This window comes from Heloderma suspectum, chromosome 3, assembly GCF_057233095.1.
Source record: "Heloderma suspectum isolate Gila_16-S chromosome 3, 16-S_ref, whole genome shotgun sequence".
NCBI classification, from domain to species: Eukaryota; Metazoa; Chordata; class Lepidosauria; order Squamata; family Helodermatidae; genus Heloderma; species Heloderma suspectum.
The window spans coordinates 110,021,696-110,042,760 of NC_139460.1; the positions used below are offsets into that span (position 1 = coordinate 110,021,696).

The following is a 21,065-nucleotide window of genomic DNA, read 5'->3' on the forward strand; positions in this document are numbered from 1 at the left end:
AGGATCCAACAGGGGCCTTCCACACACAGCCAGCCCTGCCGGTCCCAGTGCATGGTCCCAACTGTGCTCATTTCAGGGCTTGCCCCCGGAAGCACTACATTGCGGCTGCCAGCGGTAGCAGTGTGCGTCCTGGGGTGGCAAAGCCCCTGTTGGATCCTACCTATAATGTTGGGCATAATCCACAGTAAAGAAAATTCAGTGGGCCATGGAGTTTCCTGTGCCACTCCTTTTACATGGGGAAGGCATCATATGGGTGCACAGGTGCAATTGCACAAATTCACTGGTGGTTCTGGGGATTTATTTTTTTTGAAAACGCAAAGCCTGCAACTCCAGGAAGAGAAAGAAGATCTGAATGTGAAGTTCTGATGACTGCTGGGATGAAATGAACAGGAGAATGGAGATGAACCCAACATGGACAGGCATGTTCATCTGGACATGGCTGAAATCCAGCCTTCCTTGGCCTGGTGCCCTCGAGATGTGTTGGACTGCATCTCCCATGATTCCCAGTCAGCCTCTCCAGGCTGACTGGGAATCATGGGAGATGCAGTCCAACACATCTCGAGGGCACCAGGTTGAGGAAGGCTGGCTTAAATGGATTAAAAATGGCAGCCATAGGAAATTGCTGTTGCATGTTGCCTCATGAGCTATGCAGTATAGAACGCCTGGATATGGTCATTTGGTCTCTCTGATGGGTCACAGGATATCACATCAGCTGTGTTTTGAGACTCAAGCTGGATGGAGTATGAGCAGCAGGAACAAGAGTGTTCTTAGCCAACTTATCATCAAAGCTGGCAGCCTTCTAGAATCAATAGAGAAGTGGAGGCTCAAAGCAAAATCTTGTGTGGATTAATTTAATGTTGAGTGCTGCACACAAACCCACATGGTTTTCTGTAGATCTTCCTTTCCCACACATGTCCTTCATTCCTCTTCCTCTTTTCCTGCTATGTTGCACACTGTGCCTTCCCTCTTCTTCTCTGCTCTGCCAGTTGTCCTGCCATTTTCCCCTCTCCCCACCTGTCAGGGTGGACACTGAGCCCATAGAATCCCAGAGTAGTTCTGATTCGGAGGAAGAGCAGTCGCTCCTGGGAGAGGAGCGTGCCCCTTTTTCCCAGGGCCCGTAGCTGACAGAGATTCCTCCCACCCACCTTCCTAGATTAGAAAGCAGTCCAGGGAGTGACTCAGCACAGATAGCAGACTGGGGGGGATGTGCGGCGCAGATGCAGAGAGCGGCGCCAAATGGTTCGCACTCAAAGAACGGTTGCGCCCAGAGGATCCAAGGGAAAGGGGGAGGGATTCTCCCTAGTCCTTATATTCAGGGGTCTGCCAGTAATTGCTTTTCAAACGGGGACCAACTGTTCCAACTTAGGGCATAGGGATGCTGCTGCTCAGATCTAGTTGCTACCTGTAGAGTTGTAAGTTATAAAAGAAGAATAAAGCTTTGAAAAAAATCCCTTTGTCTGCGTCTGGACTTGGCTACTGGATTAGACTGAGAGAGCCCTCCAAGGAGCCCTTGACACCACCTCTTTCCCTGATCCACTTTCACTGAGATGCTTGTTTGTCTCTTCCTCCTCCATCCTCATTTGTTCCAACATCCGTTGTCCCTTCTTTGGTTTCTCCTGTCTCCTGCTCCTGGTTCCATCTTCTCCTCCCCCTTTGCTTGTTTGCTCCCCCCCCCCCCGTTCCGGCATTGTTGTACTCAGGCATGTGGTACACCAGGGGTAGGCAACTTGGTGGCCTTGGGCACCAATGTGCCCCTGCACACCTTTCTTGGCACCTGTCAAGCTGCCCTTCTCCCCCACTTTGGTGATGACGACGATAATAATTTGTTGTTATTATTTTTATTAATAACCCATTTTCATGCTAGCAGCTGGGATTGCTAAAGCAAAATGAGGGCCTCCAGTCTGGTTTTTCGTGTGCTTGAAGTGAGGAGGAGAATGGAGGGGAGTGGGTGTGTATGTATGTAATATGTAACCGTGCATGCATGGATGGAGGGAGTGTATGTCTAAATGGATGGATGGAGGTGTGTGGTGTGGCTCAGAAAGGCTGCCTATGCCTGTGCTACATGAATGCACACTTGTGTTTTCATTTGGTATTTTTACCAGTTTTTTGGCAAAGCTTGGAGTCCTGCTGAGCCGGCTGACACCTCCCATTCGTGTATGGGAGGTGCTGTTTTAGCTACATAAGCATCAGCACTCATCCCATGAATTTGTGAAATAGAGGGGATGATATACTGGCTACAGTGCATATATAATCTACCTATGCATCACAAAATCTGCTCCGACCCTTTTTTATGGCCTTAAGCATAACTATACAGCACTAGTTTTGTTTCTAGGGTGTCTTCCCCTATGTGTCTATTTATGAAGGAAAATGGTGGTCTTTTATCTGGCGCCTAACATGTCAGAATTATCTTGTCTAAATGATGGAACTCTGCTTATTCTCGGATATATGCCCAGAGAATGGGGAGGATGTAGCCTTGAAAGGAGAATTGATGCGATGGAAATCCATGTGATTATTTCAGAGGTGTGCTTCCTTTTAAATGAAGACATTTTCTAACTGCAGTAGCCTTGGCAGTGATATTGTAACAAACAGATGAGCACCACTGAGGGTTATTCAGTTAACATGCAGCATTTTTCATCCAGACGTGTCAAAATACTAGGAGTTGTGCCTGGGAGAAAAAGAACTGTCAGTTCTATCTAGCAAAGTAGAAGCTTATTCGGTTTGTGTTCCGGAAGCTGCAGTCTTAAGTGAATCTATTGGCCAATAACACCAATTACATTTGATTAGAATTAATCGGGATAGCCAAATGAGCGATGTCTGAGGTATTTGGGATTCTCCAGACATCCTCCTGCCACTCATCTTGTGCCCAGTTGGCTTTTGCAATCGCTGCTCACTCTGCCCGAATGGGAAACTTGTGCAAATTGAACAGTGATGGAATGGGAGATTTGTGCAAATCTCCCCACATTGGTGCGAATTTCCTCCGACTAAAGTGGGCCTGATTCAGTCTACTGAGGAAATTTGTGCAAATTAGGAAATTTGTGCAAATTGAACTAGGAACCGAGAACGAGAGAAACGCAAGCACATGTTCGACAACTTGCGAATATTTTTGGCAAATGCATGCTTGTGTTCAGAGCTTCGAATGGGGCAGGCTTGCATGTTTTGCAAGCAAACATGAAATTCTCATACATCCCTTAGTGTTAATTCTCACCGTTTATATCTGAGTAAAATACCTGTTAGAATAAAGAAACCACCAGACATGAAATAGAATGCACCAGCTTTGCCTTACACATGGAAACACTGGCTACATATGCTGCATCAGCTCTTGACGTACATTAAAACTATGTAACTATACCATTAGGAATCCTCATTGCGTGGGGAAGGCAGCAAAAGGACTCTGGGGGCACTTCAGCCTAGCAGTGATCTGCCTTTCTCCAGAAAAGTTCCCCTTGCATTTCTCCCCCAGCCCCCCTGGCCACTCCCAAACAACCAGCTGATGGTTAAGTTGGCACATGATGGTAATGAAAAGTTGAACAGCCTGTAGGAAAAGCTCCGTTGGGCTGGATGCGGCCTACAAGGCTTGTATTGTCGTCTTCTGTTAAAGTAAGACATCTGAAGTGGAATAGTTTACGTCAAAAATAATTACAGTCAGGGCCAGAAATGTTGGAAGAAGGATAACTGTTTTGGCAGTTGGCCTCTGTACACCACCACATTGAAGTTGAAAGGAAACACACCCAGATGGGAGCGAAGTCAGTTTCAGCTGTAATTCAAGGGGTTTGACAAAAGTGGGGCACTAACCATTCAGGAAGTACAGCCAGTGGCATACACATACACCCATCGTTGGTGGCTCATAAGGAATGGAACGAATGGCCGACAAGCAGCTGCATGGCCAGGTGTGGCCTGTTTCCTGGGTACCCCATGATCAATCAAGCAGATAAAAGGCCTGGAGGTGGTTCTGAGTGTTACATTTGCATTTGGTAGCTGTTCACTGGAACTACCAACATGAGGTCCAAAGAGGTGTCCATGCGAGTGAAGGAGGCCATCATTAGGCTGAGGAAACAACATAAACCCATCAGAGAGATAGCAAAAACAGTGGGAGTGGCCAACACAACAGTTTGGAACATCCTGAAAACGAATTAACTGGCAAGTTCAGCAACAGCAAAAGGCCTGGAAGACCACGGAAGACAGCTAAAGTGGATGACTGCAGAATTCTCCTCATGGTGAAGAGGAACCCTTTCACAACATCTAGCCAGGTCAAGAATGCTCTTGCAGAGGTAGGCATGTCATTGTCAACATCTACAGTCAAGAGACAGCTTTATGAATGTAAATACAGAGGCTTTCCATCAAGGTGCAAACCACTGGTAACGCTCAAGAACCGAAAGGCCAGATTAGCCTTTGCCAGCAAACACCTAAAAAAGCCTGCCCAGTTCTGGAATAAGATTCTTTGGACTGATGAAACCAAGATTAACTTGTACCAGAATGATGGGGAGAGAAAAGTATGGAGAAGCAAAGGAACTGCTCGTGATCCAAAGCATACCACATCATCTATGGTGGAGGCAGTGTTATGGCATGGGCATGTATGGCTGCCAATGGAACCGGGTCACTGGTGTTTATTGATGTCCTGACTGCTGATAAATGCAGCAGGATGAATTCTGAAGTGTATAGGGCTATACTTTCTGCTCAGATTCAGCTGAATACTGCCAAACTGATAGGACGCCACTTTATATTGCAGATGGATAATGACCCCCAAAATACAGCAAAAGCTACCCAAGAGTTTCTCAAGGCAAAGAAGTGGGATGTTCTTCAATAGCCAAGTCAGCCACTTGATCTCAACCCAATAGAGCATGCTTTTCACTTACTGAAGACAAGACTGAAGGCAGAAAGACCCACAAACAAGCAGCAGCTGAAGGCAGCTGCAGTGAAGGCCTGGCAAAGCATCTCGAAGGAGGAAACTCAGCATTTGGTCATGTCCATGGGTTCCAGACTTCAGGCAGTCATTGACTGCAAAGGATTTTCATCCAGGTATTAAAGGTGACCCTTCAGTTTGAAATGATGTTGGTTTGTTCCATTACTTATGAGCCACCAACGATGGGTGTGTGTATGCCACTAGCTGTACTTCCTGAATGGTTAGTGCCCCACTTTTGTCAAGCCCTTTGAATTACAGCTGAAAGTCCTGACTTTGCTCCCACCTGGGTGTGTTTCCTTTCAACTTCAATGTGGTGGTGTACAGAAGCCAACTGCCAGAACAGTTATCCTTGTTCCAATATTTCTGGCCCTGACTGTACCTGTCCTGCCATTAAACAATAACGCTTAATGAAAAGGTGCTCAAATTTGTTTGCTTCCTTCTAAAGCATGCACAGTGGGAACTTCTCAGAAAATAGCAATTTTAAAACCAAAACTCTGGGTACATCTCATTAGGTTCAGAAGGTTCATCACACTATAGCCTTCTTGAATGTGCCTTGAATTTACAAGAAAATCAGCATCTTGAAAGAAGAGAGAACCCTGGGTATGGAGGGTATTCTCTCAATTTATGCTTATCGTTATGATAGGTTACATTTTTAGATGGCATTTGGAAAGTTTAAAACAATGCGTTTACAATACTTACAATTAATATAACTTTTTGATTTTGTAGAGTGCTTTGTAATCTTCATTGCATTGATTCTTACAGTGCTCAGTGATCTAGATCAACAACGTTACTCCCATTTTACAGAGAGTAAACTGAGGCTGAGAGATGCTGTCTTGCCTGAGGTCGTGGGCTGGTACAGATAATATGGCAGTTGGTTAACCATGGTTGTGACAGGAACAGACCATGTGCTCCCTTCTTCTTCTGTGCAAATCCTCTTTCTCCCCGCCATTCCATCTTTTGACGGCATTCACTGAGGTGTAGCTTTATGCTAAGGCATAGTTTTAGTGACAGTTTAGTTCTACTTTTTTTGCTGCCACTTTTAGCTTGTTGTAAATGTGTTTTAACGATTATTCTTTTTACACTTTTTTTAAGCTGTTTTTGAGCAACTCCTTTTTAGGAGAGTATAAGTGGGGTATAAACGTATTAAATAAAAAAATCTGCTTGCTTTTGAAATGTTAGTAAAAGTTAAGCTTAGAGGTAACATTAACCATGGTTAGCACCGGGATAGACATAAGGCTTACAGCATGGTTAACGGTGATATGAAAGGGGAGTTTGTACCCCATTCCCAATATATTCATGACCATGGTTAGGAGATCAGCCACGTTGTGTATGTATCAGCCTAATGGCAGAGGTGGGATATGATCTTAGACCCAAGTCAAAATCTGTCTACTTTATCTACTAGCACTTTAGGTCATAAAATCCCTTTGTGATTCATAAGTGTTACAAGTACGAAACCTTTAAACATTGCTGTAATTACACATATATCTTGCAGTATTACAGCTTAGTCTAATAGTGGCTGCTACATGCAAACTCCTTCCTAAAATATTCTGTCTTTTTGTATTTCAGGTTGGACAGCATTTATTTACACACTGTCTGGCAACATATATACTGGTAAATTTCTTGAATTTAGATTGCTGGAGAGTTGCTTCTATGTCTGAAAACGATTTCTTTCAAAAGCTGACACAATTTGGTTTTGTTGACAATACCCTGAGACCTTGGCTTAAGGATCTGTTTTGATCTGGAAGCAGCAGCACAGATACCGGCATAGAAAGCGGTCCAGAACAAGAATGAAAGCCCTGGATGGTCAGAGTACCTGCATACATGCTTCATTAGATTAAAAGGTGTTGCTCTCATAGAAATATGGACACATGCAAATGCAAAGTTGCTGCCCACCTGGCTAGCCCATGAGAGTACCTTTAAATTGGCCAATCCAGAGCCTTGGTGGGAAATGTGGCCCGATTTTGAAGTGTCCCCACCCACTAGGTAGGTCAACAGGTTCAGATGCCACCTGGGCACTCCTCATGATACCTTTTATTTTGTATGCCAGAGCTAATTATCTTCTACTGTACAGATCTCTTGCCATGTATTGGGCTAGCTTGCTGTAACCCAGTTAAGTAGCAAGGAACCTCCCTGAGCTTTATTTTCATTCCTCAGAGCCAAACATCCATTCCCCTTGGTCTGCCCCATCCTGACGCAAGCCGGAGAGCCACTGAGTTCTTTGTACTTTGTTCTGAAACTGTAACTGCCCTTGGGTTCAGGCACTGGTTCTTTCTTTTTGCTTGGGCATCCCTCACCCTTAACAGATCAAAGAATAACCCAGGGTCTGTTTGGCTTTCAAAATAATTCCTTGTGATCCTTTCCTAGCACAATCCCTCCACCCCTACCCACCTCCCGGTGCCTAACCCATGTTTCCAGGGCCAGAGCCCCCCATTTCTTGCTTTGAGCCACCTTGTTGGCTTGTTTGCCTAGAGAGATCCATTTGTCTTGTATACCCAAAGAAAGAAAGTCTAAAGTCCGTATACCCATTGAGTCCCAAATTGGGTTCCATATATAACATAGAACAACTTGTAAGTTCCCTGCTTCAAATGTTGGTGCCTTGCAGGGGACTACGATCTATGTATGACTCATTGATTTTTAGTCCAGTGGTAGTGGTCAAGCAGGGAACCAACCTAGAGCATTGGGAAGTTGCTACCCAAGGTCTTGGGTCAAGCACAGCCATTTTTAGCCACCTTTTAAGCCCTTTGGGGACTTCTTAGCTAGTCGTCCCCCATCCCCTCTATCTCCTCTTCCTATTCTCTTTTGTGATGCTAGATGCTCCATATGAGTTCAAAGCACAGGCTTCTAGGGAGCAGAGACATTGCAGGGACACCCATCAAATTCCCCTTTTTTTGAAAGTCTGTCTTACAATGTCTGCAAAGTTATTCTGCGACCACCTGCCCAGTTGGCGGACTGGATATTTTCTAGAAGGGTTTAAATGTGATGTGCAATAGGCAATAACTATTTGGGTTTATTAAACTCGCCTCTTAAAAAAAAATTCTTTCAAAGGTCCGGCTGATGTTCAACAAAAGGTAGAGCCCCACCACACTGCTGTGTTGGGTGATGGGGACTGCGTCCAGGTCGAGAACAAGGTATTTTGCAACTAATCTGTTTGGCTCAACAACTCTTTTTTTTGTTGCTGAATGCCTCTGATAGGAGTTAACAGCCATAAACGGGACAGAACCAACCCTGAATAAACAACCATATCAGGAAAAATGACCACTTTTAACATCGTAAAAGACCTGTTGCTGGATCTGTCTTCTCCCATCAGAATTCTTCTTATGCTAAGTTCTTTAATTTCCAGAGAGTTAGCTGTATTAGCTGATGGCAGCAAAAACAACTCAGGGCAATAACCAATGGGGCACTTATGCCCCCGCCGACTCTGTTGCGCTCCACCAATTCTGTTGCACAAGCAGGACCCACCGCTTGCGCAACGGAGATGTCACACTTCCTGGAGGAAGCCCCGAAACTAGCGGAAACCCTCATTTCTGGATTGAGGTCAGCTGAGCTCCCTTGTGTGAGCTCCATTGACCTGCCTGTTCCGGAAACGAGCGTTTTCGCTCTTTTCTGGTTGCCCCTGAAAACACTGAATCTCTGTTCTGCAAGAGGTGGGCACCACTTACAGAAGGGAATCGGCAGGGCTCAGCAGAATAAGTGGGGGCATAAGTGTTCAGTGGCCCCTTAAAGGCTAGCACATGTATTTTGGCATAAGCTTTTTGACTATTTAGCTCACTTCATTGGATGCTTGGAGTATTATGGAGAGTTTCATATTTTTACACAGTACGTATTAGGGTGGGGAAGAGAACTGTAAACAGTGAGGTCAGAAGGAAATTCAATCCAAGAAGTGGCACTTACATTGACATTATTGATAATGTGACAACCACATTATTAACATTCATAGCGCAGGTGTTGCTAATTTCAGTGCTATGTCTTTGCATGTGATGTGCAGTTGCTTGGTTGACATACTAAGAAAGCTGCGCAGAAGCCTGTTGACACCTGTGGAACTGCCAGAGTCAGTGGCTTGGATTTTATAGGCTTATTATTATTTCACTTCTTCCTTAATAACTCAAAGAACAGCGGTGCATTTTCAGGGGACCTCCATGATGGCAACAAGGCACAGACAAAAAGCATTTTCCAGAGCACACGGTGACATATACTGACTGAAGCTGGCCCTGAATGCAAAGAACATAACAAAACAGAGTGTCGCAGACCACCACAAAACAGTCTGTGAATTGCTGATGAGCATGAACGTGTGGCGACCGCCTGTGCTCTCAGCTATAGCGTTCTGTAATGTAGTATGTCTGTAGTATACTACTGTAGTGTGGGAAGCAGCCCTGAAAAAGCAGGTCTACCTATTCCAAGGGTGCATCATTGTGTGCAAAGCTGGAAGCTAGTCACAGAAGATTGGTCTTCTGATGCTGAGACAGTTGGCCTCATGGGCAGGGAGGAAGCAACTCAGGAGATAACGGTTGTTGTATGTCTGGAACATGGGGTTTGGATGTTCTGAATGAGCATGCCAGGTCCCCTAGAATTGGAGTTGGGCAGGCATGTTCTCAATTTATGTAGTGGATTTTTTTTTTCTCCTGACCAAGCATGATGGAAACTCATGAGCTGTAGCTAAGTGGAAGGCCCAGTGCTTCAGGTTCATTTCCTGGCATCTCCAGGTCAGGCTGGGAAAAACTCCTGTTTGAAATCCTGGAGAACTGCTTCCAGTCAATGTAGATCAATGGTTCCCAACCAAGCATCCCCAGATGTTGCTGGGCCTCCACTTCCATAATCCCTGATGATTAACCATAGTGGCTGAAGATGATGGGAGTTGTAATCCAACATCTGGAGACTGAAGGTTGAGAATTACCACACAATACTGAGCTAGATGTGAACTGTCCAGGGAGCTTCAGCTATTGGGTGGTCTAGAAATGTAATAAATAAATAAACAAACAAACAGACTCGGTATAAGGCAGCTTTCTGTGTTCTCTCCAATCCAATTAATGTCTCCAATCCAATTAATAGTATTCCCTTCAATCTGTTCAAATTATTAATAAAGAAGTACAATTTCCATTATTTAAATATATATTAAGTTACACAGTGTGATCCATCTTGTGGAATAAAAAGGTTGGCCAGTTTACATTTCTGTTGAATCCATTTTTTTTCTTCCTGTGCTAAATATATGTGGGCTAGAAAATAGGTCATGTTCTAACTTGTAAGAGTCATTTATTTTCTGGAGAAAATTGAATGGGGATATAATTGAATTTTTTTAAAAAATCATGTCACTTTCCTCTTGTGCTTTTCCTGGAAAAATTGCATCTGACGTAATCCAAACATTTTTTGGGTGTTGTACTTTTTTGGTAGAGGCTACACCCTTACGTCCCAAGACAATTTTGCAATTCTGAGCAACACGTGTCCTTAAGGCAACAACAGGTTCTGTTGCAATTCTTTCCTTCCAAAATATCCAGCAGCCCCTCTTCAGCACAGCCAGAAGTTGTGTTTGTGAACCTCTGCTGAAGGAGCAATACTCCTTTGACTGGACAATCTACCTTAAAAGCCATAAAATGCCATAACTCAGAAGAGGGATTCTTCTGTAGATGTTAAGACCTCCCTCCAGGGCTGGCCCACATTTTGCTGTCTGAGGTAGAACAGCAAATGACTGCCCCCCGCCCCCCACAAAAGGTCATGATGCATAATACCAAAAGCGTGGTACAGTGTTTCTTACTCTGTTCTCCGACCCCTAGCCAGATACAGAGACTTGAAGCCCAACTTGAGCAAAATGATCTCAGTTGGGCAGGGAGTGGGGGCAGAGATTGGCGGAGGAGAATTGATAAGTATGGGAAGGGTTAAACATCTCCATCTCCCTGCTTCATGTTTGCTCTACAAATCTGCTCTGCAAATCTAGATCTAGGAACAATACATTAATTTGCTAAGGTAACCTATAGTTGCATCCTCTATACAGATGTGGTTAAGAAACCACTTCTGGAATTTAAATATCATTTGTATCCTTTAACTGACAAGCCTCAAATTAGTGTTTAATTACTCTGTGAAATATCTTAAAAAGCTGACATGAAATCTTTCTTTGAGACACCAGATAAATTCTCCATCCTTTTTTCATAATGGATAATATCAAACAAACATTCTTCCATGTGAAGATTAGCTTGTTGATCTATTTAATTGTATTTACTGAGCAAATATGTATTCATTATAGCTTTGAATTAGTTCAGGTTTCTGCTGGAAAATATCAGAAAGGGGCTTGAATATCTCTAAGATCTTAAAGTGGTAAAACAAAGAATAATCATATGTTGCTTAGAAGATAAGATTAACACAACATAGAGTCCATGGTTTATTATTTTAGCCTGAACTCTGCCTGAAATAAAGAAGAAGCCTGGAGAAAATGTGTGTGCTAGATAGAAATAAATTCTTCCTACAACTCGTCGTATTGACCTTGAGAGACTTGACCTGCAGTCGTATGCCCACTTATCCAGTAGAAAGCCCCATTAAACTCAGTGGGACTTGCTTCTGAGTAGACATGTATAGGATTGCACATTTATTCCAGGAAGCAACAGTTGGCACAATGACACTTTTAAGGATGTAATTCCAAACTGTTTTATTCCTAATTTTCCATTCTGGCTTTGTCTGGAAGGCTAAGCATTTAGTCTGATCTTTCCCAGTTCTTAATTCCCACCTCAAAGTTCTTAATTAATTTTAAATACTGAAGTACTCAAAAACCTATTTGGGCATTAAAAGCGCATGATTTAGATCATGTGGAGGGCCACCCCATCATCATTTCTCCTGCTGACCCCACCCCCAAATATGTATTGGGGGAAGGTCTGCTGAGGAGTATCTGCTCTATGCGCATAGGTTCCCCACCCTGCAACAAGATTAAGAACCCAGGTCACACAGGGCTCTAAATTGCGGAGGGCTGGGGGGATCATGTAGCGCAAGTAGTAGAGAAGGATCTGCTCCTCAGACTTTGCCCTAGTGCATGGATGACAGGGGTGGGGGGAAGGAACCAGTTGGTGTGGCCCTGCTTTCCTGCTCTACGCAACTTTAATTGCATGATTTGGGTGCCTGAATAGGACTTGACTACTACATGGAAAGTTGTTCCTGTTTCATATATCAAATCTCAAAATAGCTTCAGCTATCGGTATAGAAATGTAATAAATAAATATAAATATATACTGTTGACTGATGCTTCCTTTTCATTCATTTAGGATCCTGAAGTAAGCCATTTTGTCTTAGTGGCTGGCGAGCCAATTAAGGAAGCAGTGGTTCAATATGGTAAATATTTGTTAATCAAGCCACTCAAATTGGGCACATATGTCATCTCTTAATCTTCAAAAAAGAGGGGTAGGCAGCTTGATGCCCTCCAGATGTTTTGGACTACATCTTCCAGAATCTGTGACCCATGCTCATTGGGGTTTATAGGAGTTGGAGTCCAAAGCATTGAGTTGCCCACCCTGACATCCAGTAATACAGGAGCCCCTTCTTTCCTGTTCTGTTGCAAAACTCGTGGTTGAACACCAATGACTCACTCCTGTGGTCTATCACTAGTTTTGATAAGAGATACATGGTGTTAGTTAAGCAATGTCTTGGAGAGGCCTTCCTTCAGATTTCATTTTATAATCTATTTTGTGCCTTTTATTCTGTTCTTGACAGGCTTGGAGTTTGAGCAAATATCTGAATGTTGTGAACATGCATATTTAAAAATGCTGTATTCATTAAATATGTATGACTTCTGTCCTAGGTCCCTTTGTGATGAATACCCAGGAAGAAATTCAACAAGCCATGGATGACTTCAGAAATGCAAGGAATGGATTTGAGAGAGCTACCACTTGGAAATCAAAGATTGGAAACTAATAATTTGAGATGTCAGAAGTGAGACTGTCCAACTTTTTATATTTGTAGTTGTACACCTCAGTCCTTTTTGTCTTTACTCATGGATCAGCCCAGTCGCTTCACTGGAGATAGTCACATGAGCTTATCAGATTGAACCCAAAGAATGTATCTGTAATATGTATCGAATCAAATCTTAACTGTTAGGGGTGCTATAGATAGGTACATCTGCATTTTTATTTCTTTGTGATATGTAATATATAGAAACGTTCTATTTCTCTGTAATGAAAAGTACATTCATTTTAAATTCCCAGTCTCACAGCCTTTCTTTGTGAAAACACTGTTTTAATAAATGAATAAGCTCTGTTGAAATTGTGAAACACAGAAAAAAAGGGTTTCAGGATGGGTGTTGTGTGTGGCTGGAGGGGTGGTTGGTGCTGGGAGAAGTACTGATAGTAATATGTATACTATGTAGGATTATGTGCTGAAGTTTCATGTTTCAGGTAATTGTCCTTTAAAGTAATGGTATTCCACATTGCATTGGTCAGTTCAGTAAATGCTACACCATTGGTAGGGACAAAATGGGAGAAGAGCCAAAATGTGACTGTGTTTTCTGCCAGTGTCTGTATCAGATTTAAGACACAGGCTTCTGCTGGCTTCTATGAAGGCTGTGAAAAAAAGTTCCAATACAGGGTTGGATTACAGCTCTCTCCAACTCAAAACATTGGCTGTTGTACTACCGTCTTAAAAGGAAGCTTTAACATGGAGCACCAAGAAACCCCAGCAGATTTTAACTTTTCCTGGACCACAAATGAATATTGAGTTCCTGTTTGTATTCAGGTGGGAGATGGATTGAGTTTATGAACTGGAACCTCTGTTTGCTCGCTTGCTTCTAGAAACATTTTTTAAATCATCAACAGGGAAGAAATGACACTGTTTTAAGTGAATTCTACTCATTTTTTAAAGAAACAACAACTGGTACCATTGTTTACTTCTCATATATATTCCTCAAGTTTACAGCAAATGGGGGAGAAATTCTGATCGTGCATTAAAAATAAATAAATAGTTTCTAGAGAAATGTATTTTGAAGCTATTTCTTCTCCAGCTGCATGATATCAACGGTGTAGCAAAGCGTGGATATAAAACACAAGGATGTACAAGCCGTGGGCAACTATTAATATAATCATGGTGTCTTTTCTACATCTGTTGCAAGGTTCTGAACATAGATCTGTAAAGGTAGGTGGGCTTTATTTTAATTTTATAATAATTTACATTGAAGTACATAAATGTTTGGCACAGCTTTTTCTTTCTAAAATGGTTATGGGATTGCAATGACATCTGAGTTCTGTTGTGGGGGTGGGGGCGGGGAGCTCTGAAATATTGAATAAATGTACAAACCATATATATATAGCGCAAGCTGGGAAATTTTGGGGGTGTGATTCAGGGAGAGCTGAACACTTTTCTGTCCTGCAGATGTCCGTGGGAAAGATTTAGGTAAATAAACAGGACTTAGTGTTTAACGTTTGGCTGAATTTTGCATCAGTCAGCATATATCATGTAATATTTTAGCAGAGCCACATTCTCTGCTGTTGCATATTTGCCATTTGGGCCATTCAAATATATTGGCCCCAGTTCCTGAGTTTGCTCCCGTTGGCAGGAACGTCCCCTGGGTGGAGTTCTGCTCCCGCCCCTGGAATGGGGGGGGGACTTTCACCAATTCCCCCTGTGCCCTCCTGAAATCTGTTCCGTAGGGCTGGGGGACCTCTAGAACAGCGCTCTCTCTCTCTGTGTGCATGTCCATGCCTGCAGGGAAAAGGAGTCCTTGGGATGATCGGCAAGGAGTAATTGCATTTCCTATTTCCACCAGTGGAATTCTGCACTGGTTCTCGGTCCCATCAGTAAACTCCTTCCATTCATGGATGCCAAATTAGGATCCAAACCATTGTTTTCTGTCATTTATTTTTAGTGGTTCGTTTAGGTGACACAATTAAATGCTTTTGTGGAGCCCAATGCACGTTAGTACGTTTTAAACTTACATAGTCCAATATTAATTCACTTTATCAGCAGCCAGTGTTTTTGCAGCAGCTCTAAATGATTTGCATATTACCTGTAAGCTTTCTCTTTCTTGAAAAGGACTCTGACATTGCATATAGGGTTTTTCCTATCTGTCTCTCATTTGGTTTTGCACTGAGCCACTTGGAAAAGAATTAAGTTTGCAAATAGTTTTCCTAAGTCACCGATTGCTCTGTCTTCTATTATTCAACTTCTGTTTCTCTGAATTTTTAACTGGGGATGTTGATAATTTCTTTAAGGAGACTTTCCTTATTACAATGGAATGGCCACATGGCAATGTAGTCTGTATAATGAAAACTGAATTCTTACCTGATTTGAGGGAGAAATAATTCTTTGCAGCCAAATCTGACATAAGAAATATCTGCCATAGTTAATTCCTGAGGTAAGCTTTCCAAAGATAATCTATCTTTCCTACACTTGTGTTGTGCAAATCGCTTCTTTATGAGACTTTGTTATTTGAAAAGTATCAAAATCTTCCTCATTTCCAACGCACGTTGCATAATAATGGTGGTGGCTTAAATATCGGTGGCATGAAAGATTCATTCAACTGTAGTGTAGAATGAATCTTAAGACAGGATGCTGCACATCAAAGTTTTAAAGTTAGTCAAATAGGAAAATAAAGTTTGTGGTTATACCAAGAGCTTATACACAGCAAGAACAATCTTCTTGTGATAATCTTATCCTGTTCACAGTATGAAAAAACACACGACTGCTATTGGATTAGCATTTGCCTAAGTGTAAATCAGTCAGGCCCTTGAATATTACCGCAGTACAATGATATAATGCCAATTATATAACAGAAGCAACATGAAGATGTAGAGTAGGCCAGTCTAAAAAAAGATGGTGTGATCACTCTACAGTAGAAGCCAACTTTTTTTTTTAATATACCCCATGAAATTATTTCCTTTTAACTTGTCTGAACACCTTTAATCAGATTAAGGTTGCAATCTTATGCATGCTTACTTGGGAGCAAGTACTGGTTCTGATCCCATTGTAAAGCGCTGCTGGGCCCCCCAGGGAAAATTTTTGGGGAGGAGGCAGTGGGCATAAATGGGTGAATCAGTGGTGGAGGTGGGAGCAGGCAAGAAGGAGAAATGGAAGAGGAGGAGGAAGCAGCTGCTGCCTAAGTGCCAAATTGGGGAGGAGGAAGCTGGGGACACTCCCCCTGCTTCATCACTGCTGACATCATACCCACACATAGTCGATCTAAGTGCAATGGCAGAAGTACACGGGCAGGCGATGGCAGTGTCACTGCGGAACTGCAGAAAATACTGCATTTTCCCTGTTCAGAAATAACATGGGGAAACGGGGGCGGGGAGACACGGGACAGGAACTGCAGGACAACAACTTCATGTAAAGCATGTGGAAATACCATGCCTGAAGAACGATGTTCACACACACAATAAAACTCTATGTGAAGAAGCCCTAGGTCTGTGGTGTGACCAGTGACCGATGAAATTGCCATTGACGATTGCCACTGAAAAGATGGTGAAGGTGAAGGCTCTATCTGGGGCCCTAATGATTACCTTAATGATGGTAAGAGGATTCCCACATGTGTTAGCCAGTTGCATGAAAAGCATCCATGCTGCAGCCCCAAGGATGGCAAGTACAGAGGGTTGCATCTAAAAAGCAGCGCATTGCACAGCAGTGCACATAACGTAACTTTCATGCAACTGAGTCAGTCTGGATGGGAAGCCATTTATTAAATACTTAATATGCATATTTCAGTGTTATGCCATAGGCAACTAAAAACTGATCCAATTAATGACAGCTGTCTCAGAATGGAACATCTGTGATGACCTATTTTAGGCTTACTAGCTGTTAGAGTATTTTATGATGGATCTACCTGCAAGCAAATGTGACAGTTCTAGCATTAAGATTTTCAGTCTTTGCTAATGAGATCTTCTGAAGAGCAAAAGAACAAGCAATATGAGGTTCAAACTCACACACAATTTAATATGCACATTGAGGCTGGCTTGAAATGACAGTGATTGTTTTGAATCCATTCTGCTCACATCAAAATCTGTTGTTTTGATTTATGTCTAATGCATGTCTAATCAGCCCTACTGAGTTCAGTTGGACTTACTTCCAAGTAAACATGCTGAAGAAACAGAGAAACAAAGTTTTTTTTGGGGGGGGGGCTCCATTTCACACAAAACAGTTTTTCCTTGAAGTACTGGGTGAATTTCATACATTTTTATCAAATCGCCATTTCTTGCCAGCTCTAATGCACGGCTTCCATTTCTTCTTGGTTCTTGGAAATAATTCCTGTGGCTTGTTTTATAGTGGAGAGCTATGGAATAATATAAAGTGGAACTTCATGGAAGTGTTCAAGGGCAGCATCTTACAGGCCTCCGAGTGTGTGTGAAAGTCGATCCCACGTTGCAGGTTGGGAATCCTAGAACAGTAGGGTTGGAAGGGGCCTACAATACCATCGAGTCCAACCCCCTGCTCAATGTAGGTCTCAATCAGATGTAGGTCTCAAATTTAGACATAACGAAGACTACTAGTTTAGGGCCCATTACGTCTGTAAACCCTTTGCTTATTGTGGGAAAAACTATGAGATCTGGGTTCAAACTGCAGTGTGATGGATGATGGGGAAGAAACCAGAGCCCTCAAATAGGGTGCCATGTCACCAGCACCACATTTTCTGAAAGGATGTAGCAGGGTAACAACCAGTATGCAACTTAACAGAAAAAGAGAAAAACATACATTCTAGGATTTCTGTACTAGGGAGGGGGAAAGAGGTATATAATTCTCAGGAAGGAGCACAATTTGAAGTTTCTAAGTAACAGAATAGGAGGAGATGGAGTCCAACAATGGAGTTAGATACAGGGGAGCATTTAGATGGAGTCTCTCAGACTTGCCTCTGATGACACTAGCCTCCTCCAACATGGTACCATGCAGACCACAAATCCCATAATCCCCAGCCAATATCAGGTTGAGGAAGGCTGGGGTGGAGCTGAAGGCCTCAGGCTCTATAACTGACACCCCCTGCTGTTGGTGGGGCCACTGCTGAACAAAAGTGCCAGTGTGAGAGCCGAAAGCAACAACTTTCTCAGATTCCTTTTTACTCCCTCCTTTCCTGCACCCCCCAATCTCCCCAGTCTCTCTGTCCTCTCTAATCTTCAGCTCTCCTCAGAATGTCCTCAGCTTCTCTCCCAGTCTCCTCAGAGAACCACTACAGCCATAGGACCAAAAAGGGTGTGTTCTAGATACCCCACAGGGGTTACATGTCTGTCTAGGGTTGACTTTAAACACAGAGTGTCAGAAAGAGGGGACAAGACACGTGGGCAACAGCTTTCGCTTCTGAATGCATGGTTGTGGCTCTGCATAAACAAAGCATGTTTGGGTATAATTCAACTACTTGGGACAGCAGCTAAGACCCCCCGCCCCCAGCTGTGTCCAAGTTTTCCTTTTACCAAAGCTGGGGCTTTTGTGATATATCTCTAGGGCTCAGTCCTGGAGTGCCTAAAATTATCCTAAGGAAACATGTGTAGCGAGTAAGTAGGAACAGGCCTGTTTATTGAGAGCTACTTCTCTCCTGTTCCAAGAACAGCTACTAGGAGAGGTTGGCAAAACGTGGTCTGAAAAAGAGGAGCTGTAGGAGAAGGTTTCTCTTTCAAGTACTGTTGGGGATCTCTTCCAACTCAGCATAGTCAGGTGGCTATCTATCAAGCCTTCTCCAGCTTAGTTAATAGCCAGGCCAGGCCAGGCAGACCAATGAACTAGAGGAAATTCTCATCTTTCATGCCTGTTAGTTAGGACACTTTTTCATTCACCAACAAATAAATGCAACACTTGGAAGCAAAAGTACTGCAGTATTCCAAGGCTGCTGCAAATCATCTCAGTTATGTGACATCTGCCGAATATGCCATTCTTTAAGAGTTAGGAAGCTTTGTAAGGTACACATGTTGTCGATAAGCATATTTATTGCCTTTCGCAACCCCATTGCTTCTGTCGATTCACTGTGTCATGATGAGCAATGTTGTTTTTTTAATGTGGTCACAATATTCTTGCAAATTGATCCTGTCCATTCCTCCTGGGAGAGTGCCATTGTTTTCCAGTAAGTCCTGAAAGAAAGCCAATTTTTTTTAGTTTTTTTGAAATAGCGAAGGTAGATAAAAAGCACATTATTATCTTCCCAGATTACATCTGTCCTTCCTTGACTTGATTCCTCATGAATTTGTGAACAGGAACTAGGACAGCTTTATCTAGCCAAGACGACTTTTGTTCATGAGAATGAGGAGAGAGAAGTCCTCCCTTTCGGCCACTTCAAAATTCACAAGGAATATAATTGTGTATGTCATTTGGCCATTAACGATGTGGCAAACTACTGCAATTAACCAAATAAACACAGGCAGCAACTCAAGACAGTAGTTAAGGAGCTACGATGAGTGGCTGTCAGTTATTGTACTATCTTGAAAAGAGATTGGCCTTTATCGTCAGGAATGGAGCCACCAGCAAGAGTCTTTTACCTCTTGTGTCAACATTTGGTACTGTTTGATCACAAATATCTTACAAATGCCAACTCCATCCTCATGCTGTGCAGATACCACGTTGCAAGATGCTTGTAAGTCTTGGTTTCTGTGTTCTTTGAAAGCATGAAGTTCACACAACTGTGCAGAAATGGAATTTATTGAAGTTAAGCAAAACCTGGAAACCATATTTGATCAATACTCTCAAAGTCATTTCTGGAGAATGAATGCTGCAGAGCGTGAAACCCATGGGTATAACAGAAGGAGATAGTGTTGTGGGAGACATTTGTCTCCTGAAATTGCAAGGACTTAAGTTCCTAACTCCAGCTCCCAGTTCCTCTCGTACTGCAGCTTCAAATCTGCAGGATATAGTGTGCATCATTGGTATGTGCTCCTTATGTAAAATGAAAATTGCAGGCTGGCCATTGATTCTATCCGAACCTCTAGTTCAAAAAGTAGAATGGGGTGGGGGGGTGAGACCAGCAATTTAAGCACAGGTGGCCCAAGTGATGGGGGGCAGGCTGTTTCATGCATTTTCTCGTGGTGCCCCTCTGCCTATTTCTAGTTTAATGTTATGGCATGAAATCATCTATGGGAAAGCTACACTCTGGATAATTCTTTGGGGACAATAATCCACTAATAGAAGTATTCCAGGCAATCTACTATTTCTCTGAATGATAGCAACATAGTGTGAAAGAAAGATAAGGCCTTTTTTATTTTTTTGCAAATATACGGAAAATATGCAATGTGTTTGGTGACACTTTTTCAAATGAAACTGTACAGAATAAGGCAGCCTTTGCCCAACCTGGTGCCCTGCAGATGTGTTGGACTACAACTTCCAATGTGTTGCCTGGGGATTATGGGAGTTATAGTCTAACACATCTGGTAGGCGCCAGGTTGGGCAAAGGCTGGAATAAACCAACAGATAGTAAATAACTGAACTCCAGTTAAGCTCAGAGAACTTGAGATATAACAGCGATCCATTTCTGTGTGTGTGTGTGTGTGTGTGTGGGGACTATCACCACCCCTTCTGGTTTTTCACCCAGCTGTTCTTCTTGCGTTTAGGTGTTTTCTCATGCAGCTCTTCAAAACAGCTTTCCCCAACTTGGTGCCCTCCAGGTTTGTTTGTGTTTTTACTATAGTTCCCATCATTCCTCACTATTGGCCATGCTGGCTGGGACACATGGGAGTTGAAGTCCAAAACATCAGGAAGGCACCATGTTGTAGAAGGCTGCTTTGAATCATGTTTTAGCCTCCCTGCTTTTTTTCCCTTCTCAGCTTCCCATCTGAAAACATCCATAGGTATTTCTTTGATCTTCGGTGTTCTTGTAGAAGCCCTTGCATGCAGTCCAACAAACACTGCTTAGGCTCGCTCTCTCTCTCTCTCACACACACACATGTGCGTGCGCAGAGAGAGAGAGAGAGAGAGAGAGAGAGAGAGAGAGAGAGAGAGAGGCAGGCTGCTCCTTTGCCAGTAACAGCAGATTAATCAGTAGAAATCAGTGTGGGAAGTTATTCATAGTATTCCCATAAGTAGTATCACCTGCTGACACCTGCAGATAGTGAGTTTAAGGTTAAATTTATCTGGATAGAAACTAGGAGATGCTAGCAACCTTCAGCACTGCTTCCATGTATTCTCTGTAGGGATGTCGGAGAATTTCGCCACGAATCTCCGGAAGGCCAAATGCCAATGCATTCGGCCCCCCGAAATTGGTGGGGAAATTCTCCGACACCCCCCCCCCCCCGGGATGGGA

The 21,065-nt window shown here is 43.0% G+C and overlaps 2 protein-coding genes across 12 annotated transcripts in view; both read left to right on the plus strand.

Annotated features, from left to right (window-relative positions):
* PIR (pirin) overlaps positions 1-13,841 on the plus strand; it is a 44,158-nt gene extending 30,317 nt beyond the window's left edge. For 10 of the 11 annotated variants that reach the window (XM_084844142.1, XM_084844139.1, XM_084844136.1 and 7 more), the window contains 4 exons: positions 6,467-6,511; positions 7,946-8,028; positions 12,139-12,205; positions 12,672-13,841. In XM_084844142.1, coding sequence (XP_084700268.1) covers positions 6,467-6,511; positions 7,946-8,028; positions 12,139-12,205; positions 12,672-12,784 — 308 coding nt within the window. In that variant the 3' untranslated portion in view covers positions 12,785-13,841. The remainder of the gene's footprint in view (positions 1-6,466; positions 6,512-7,945; positions 8,029-12,138; positions 12,206-12,671) is intronic. The other variant, XM_084844145.1, reaches the window with a different exon arrangement.
* Positions 13,842-13,912: 71 nt separating this feature from the next.
* VEGFD (vascular endothelial growth factor D) overlaps positions 13,913-21,065 on the plus strand; it is a 38,711-nt gene continuing 31,558 nt past the window's right edge. Inside the window, exon 1 of the mRNA XM_084841752.1 lies at positions 13,913-13,996. Coding sequence (XP_084697878.1) covers positions 13,913-13,996 — 84 coding nt within the window. The remainder of the gene's footprint in view (positions 13,997-21,065) is intronic.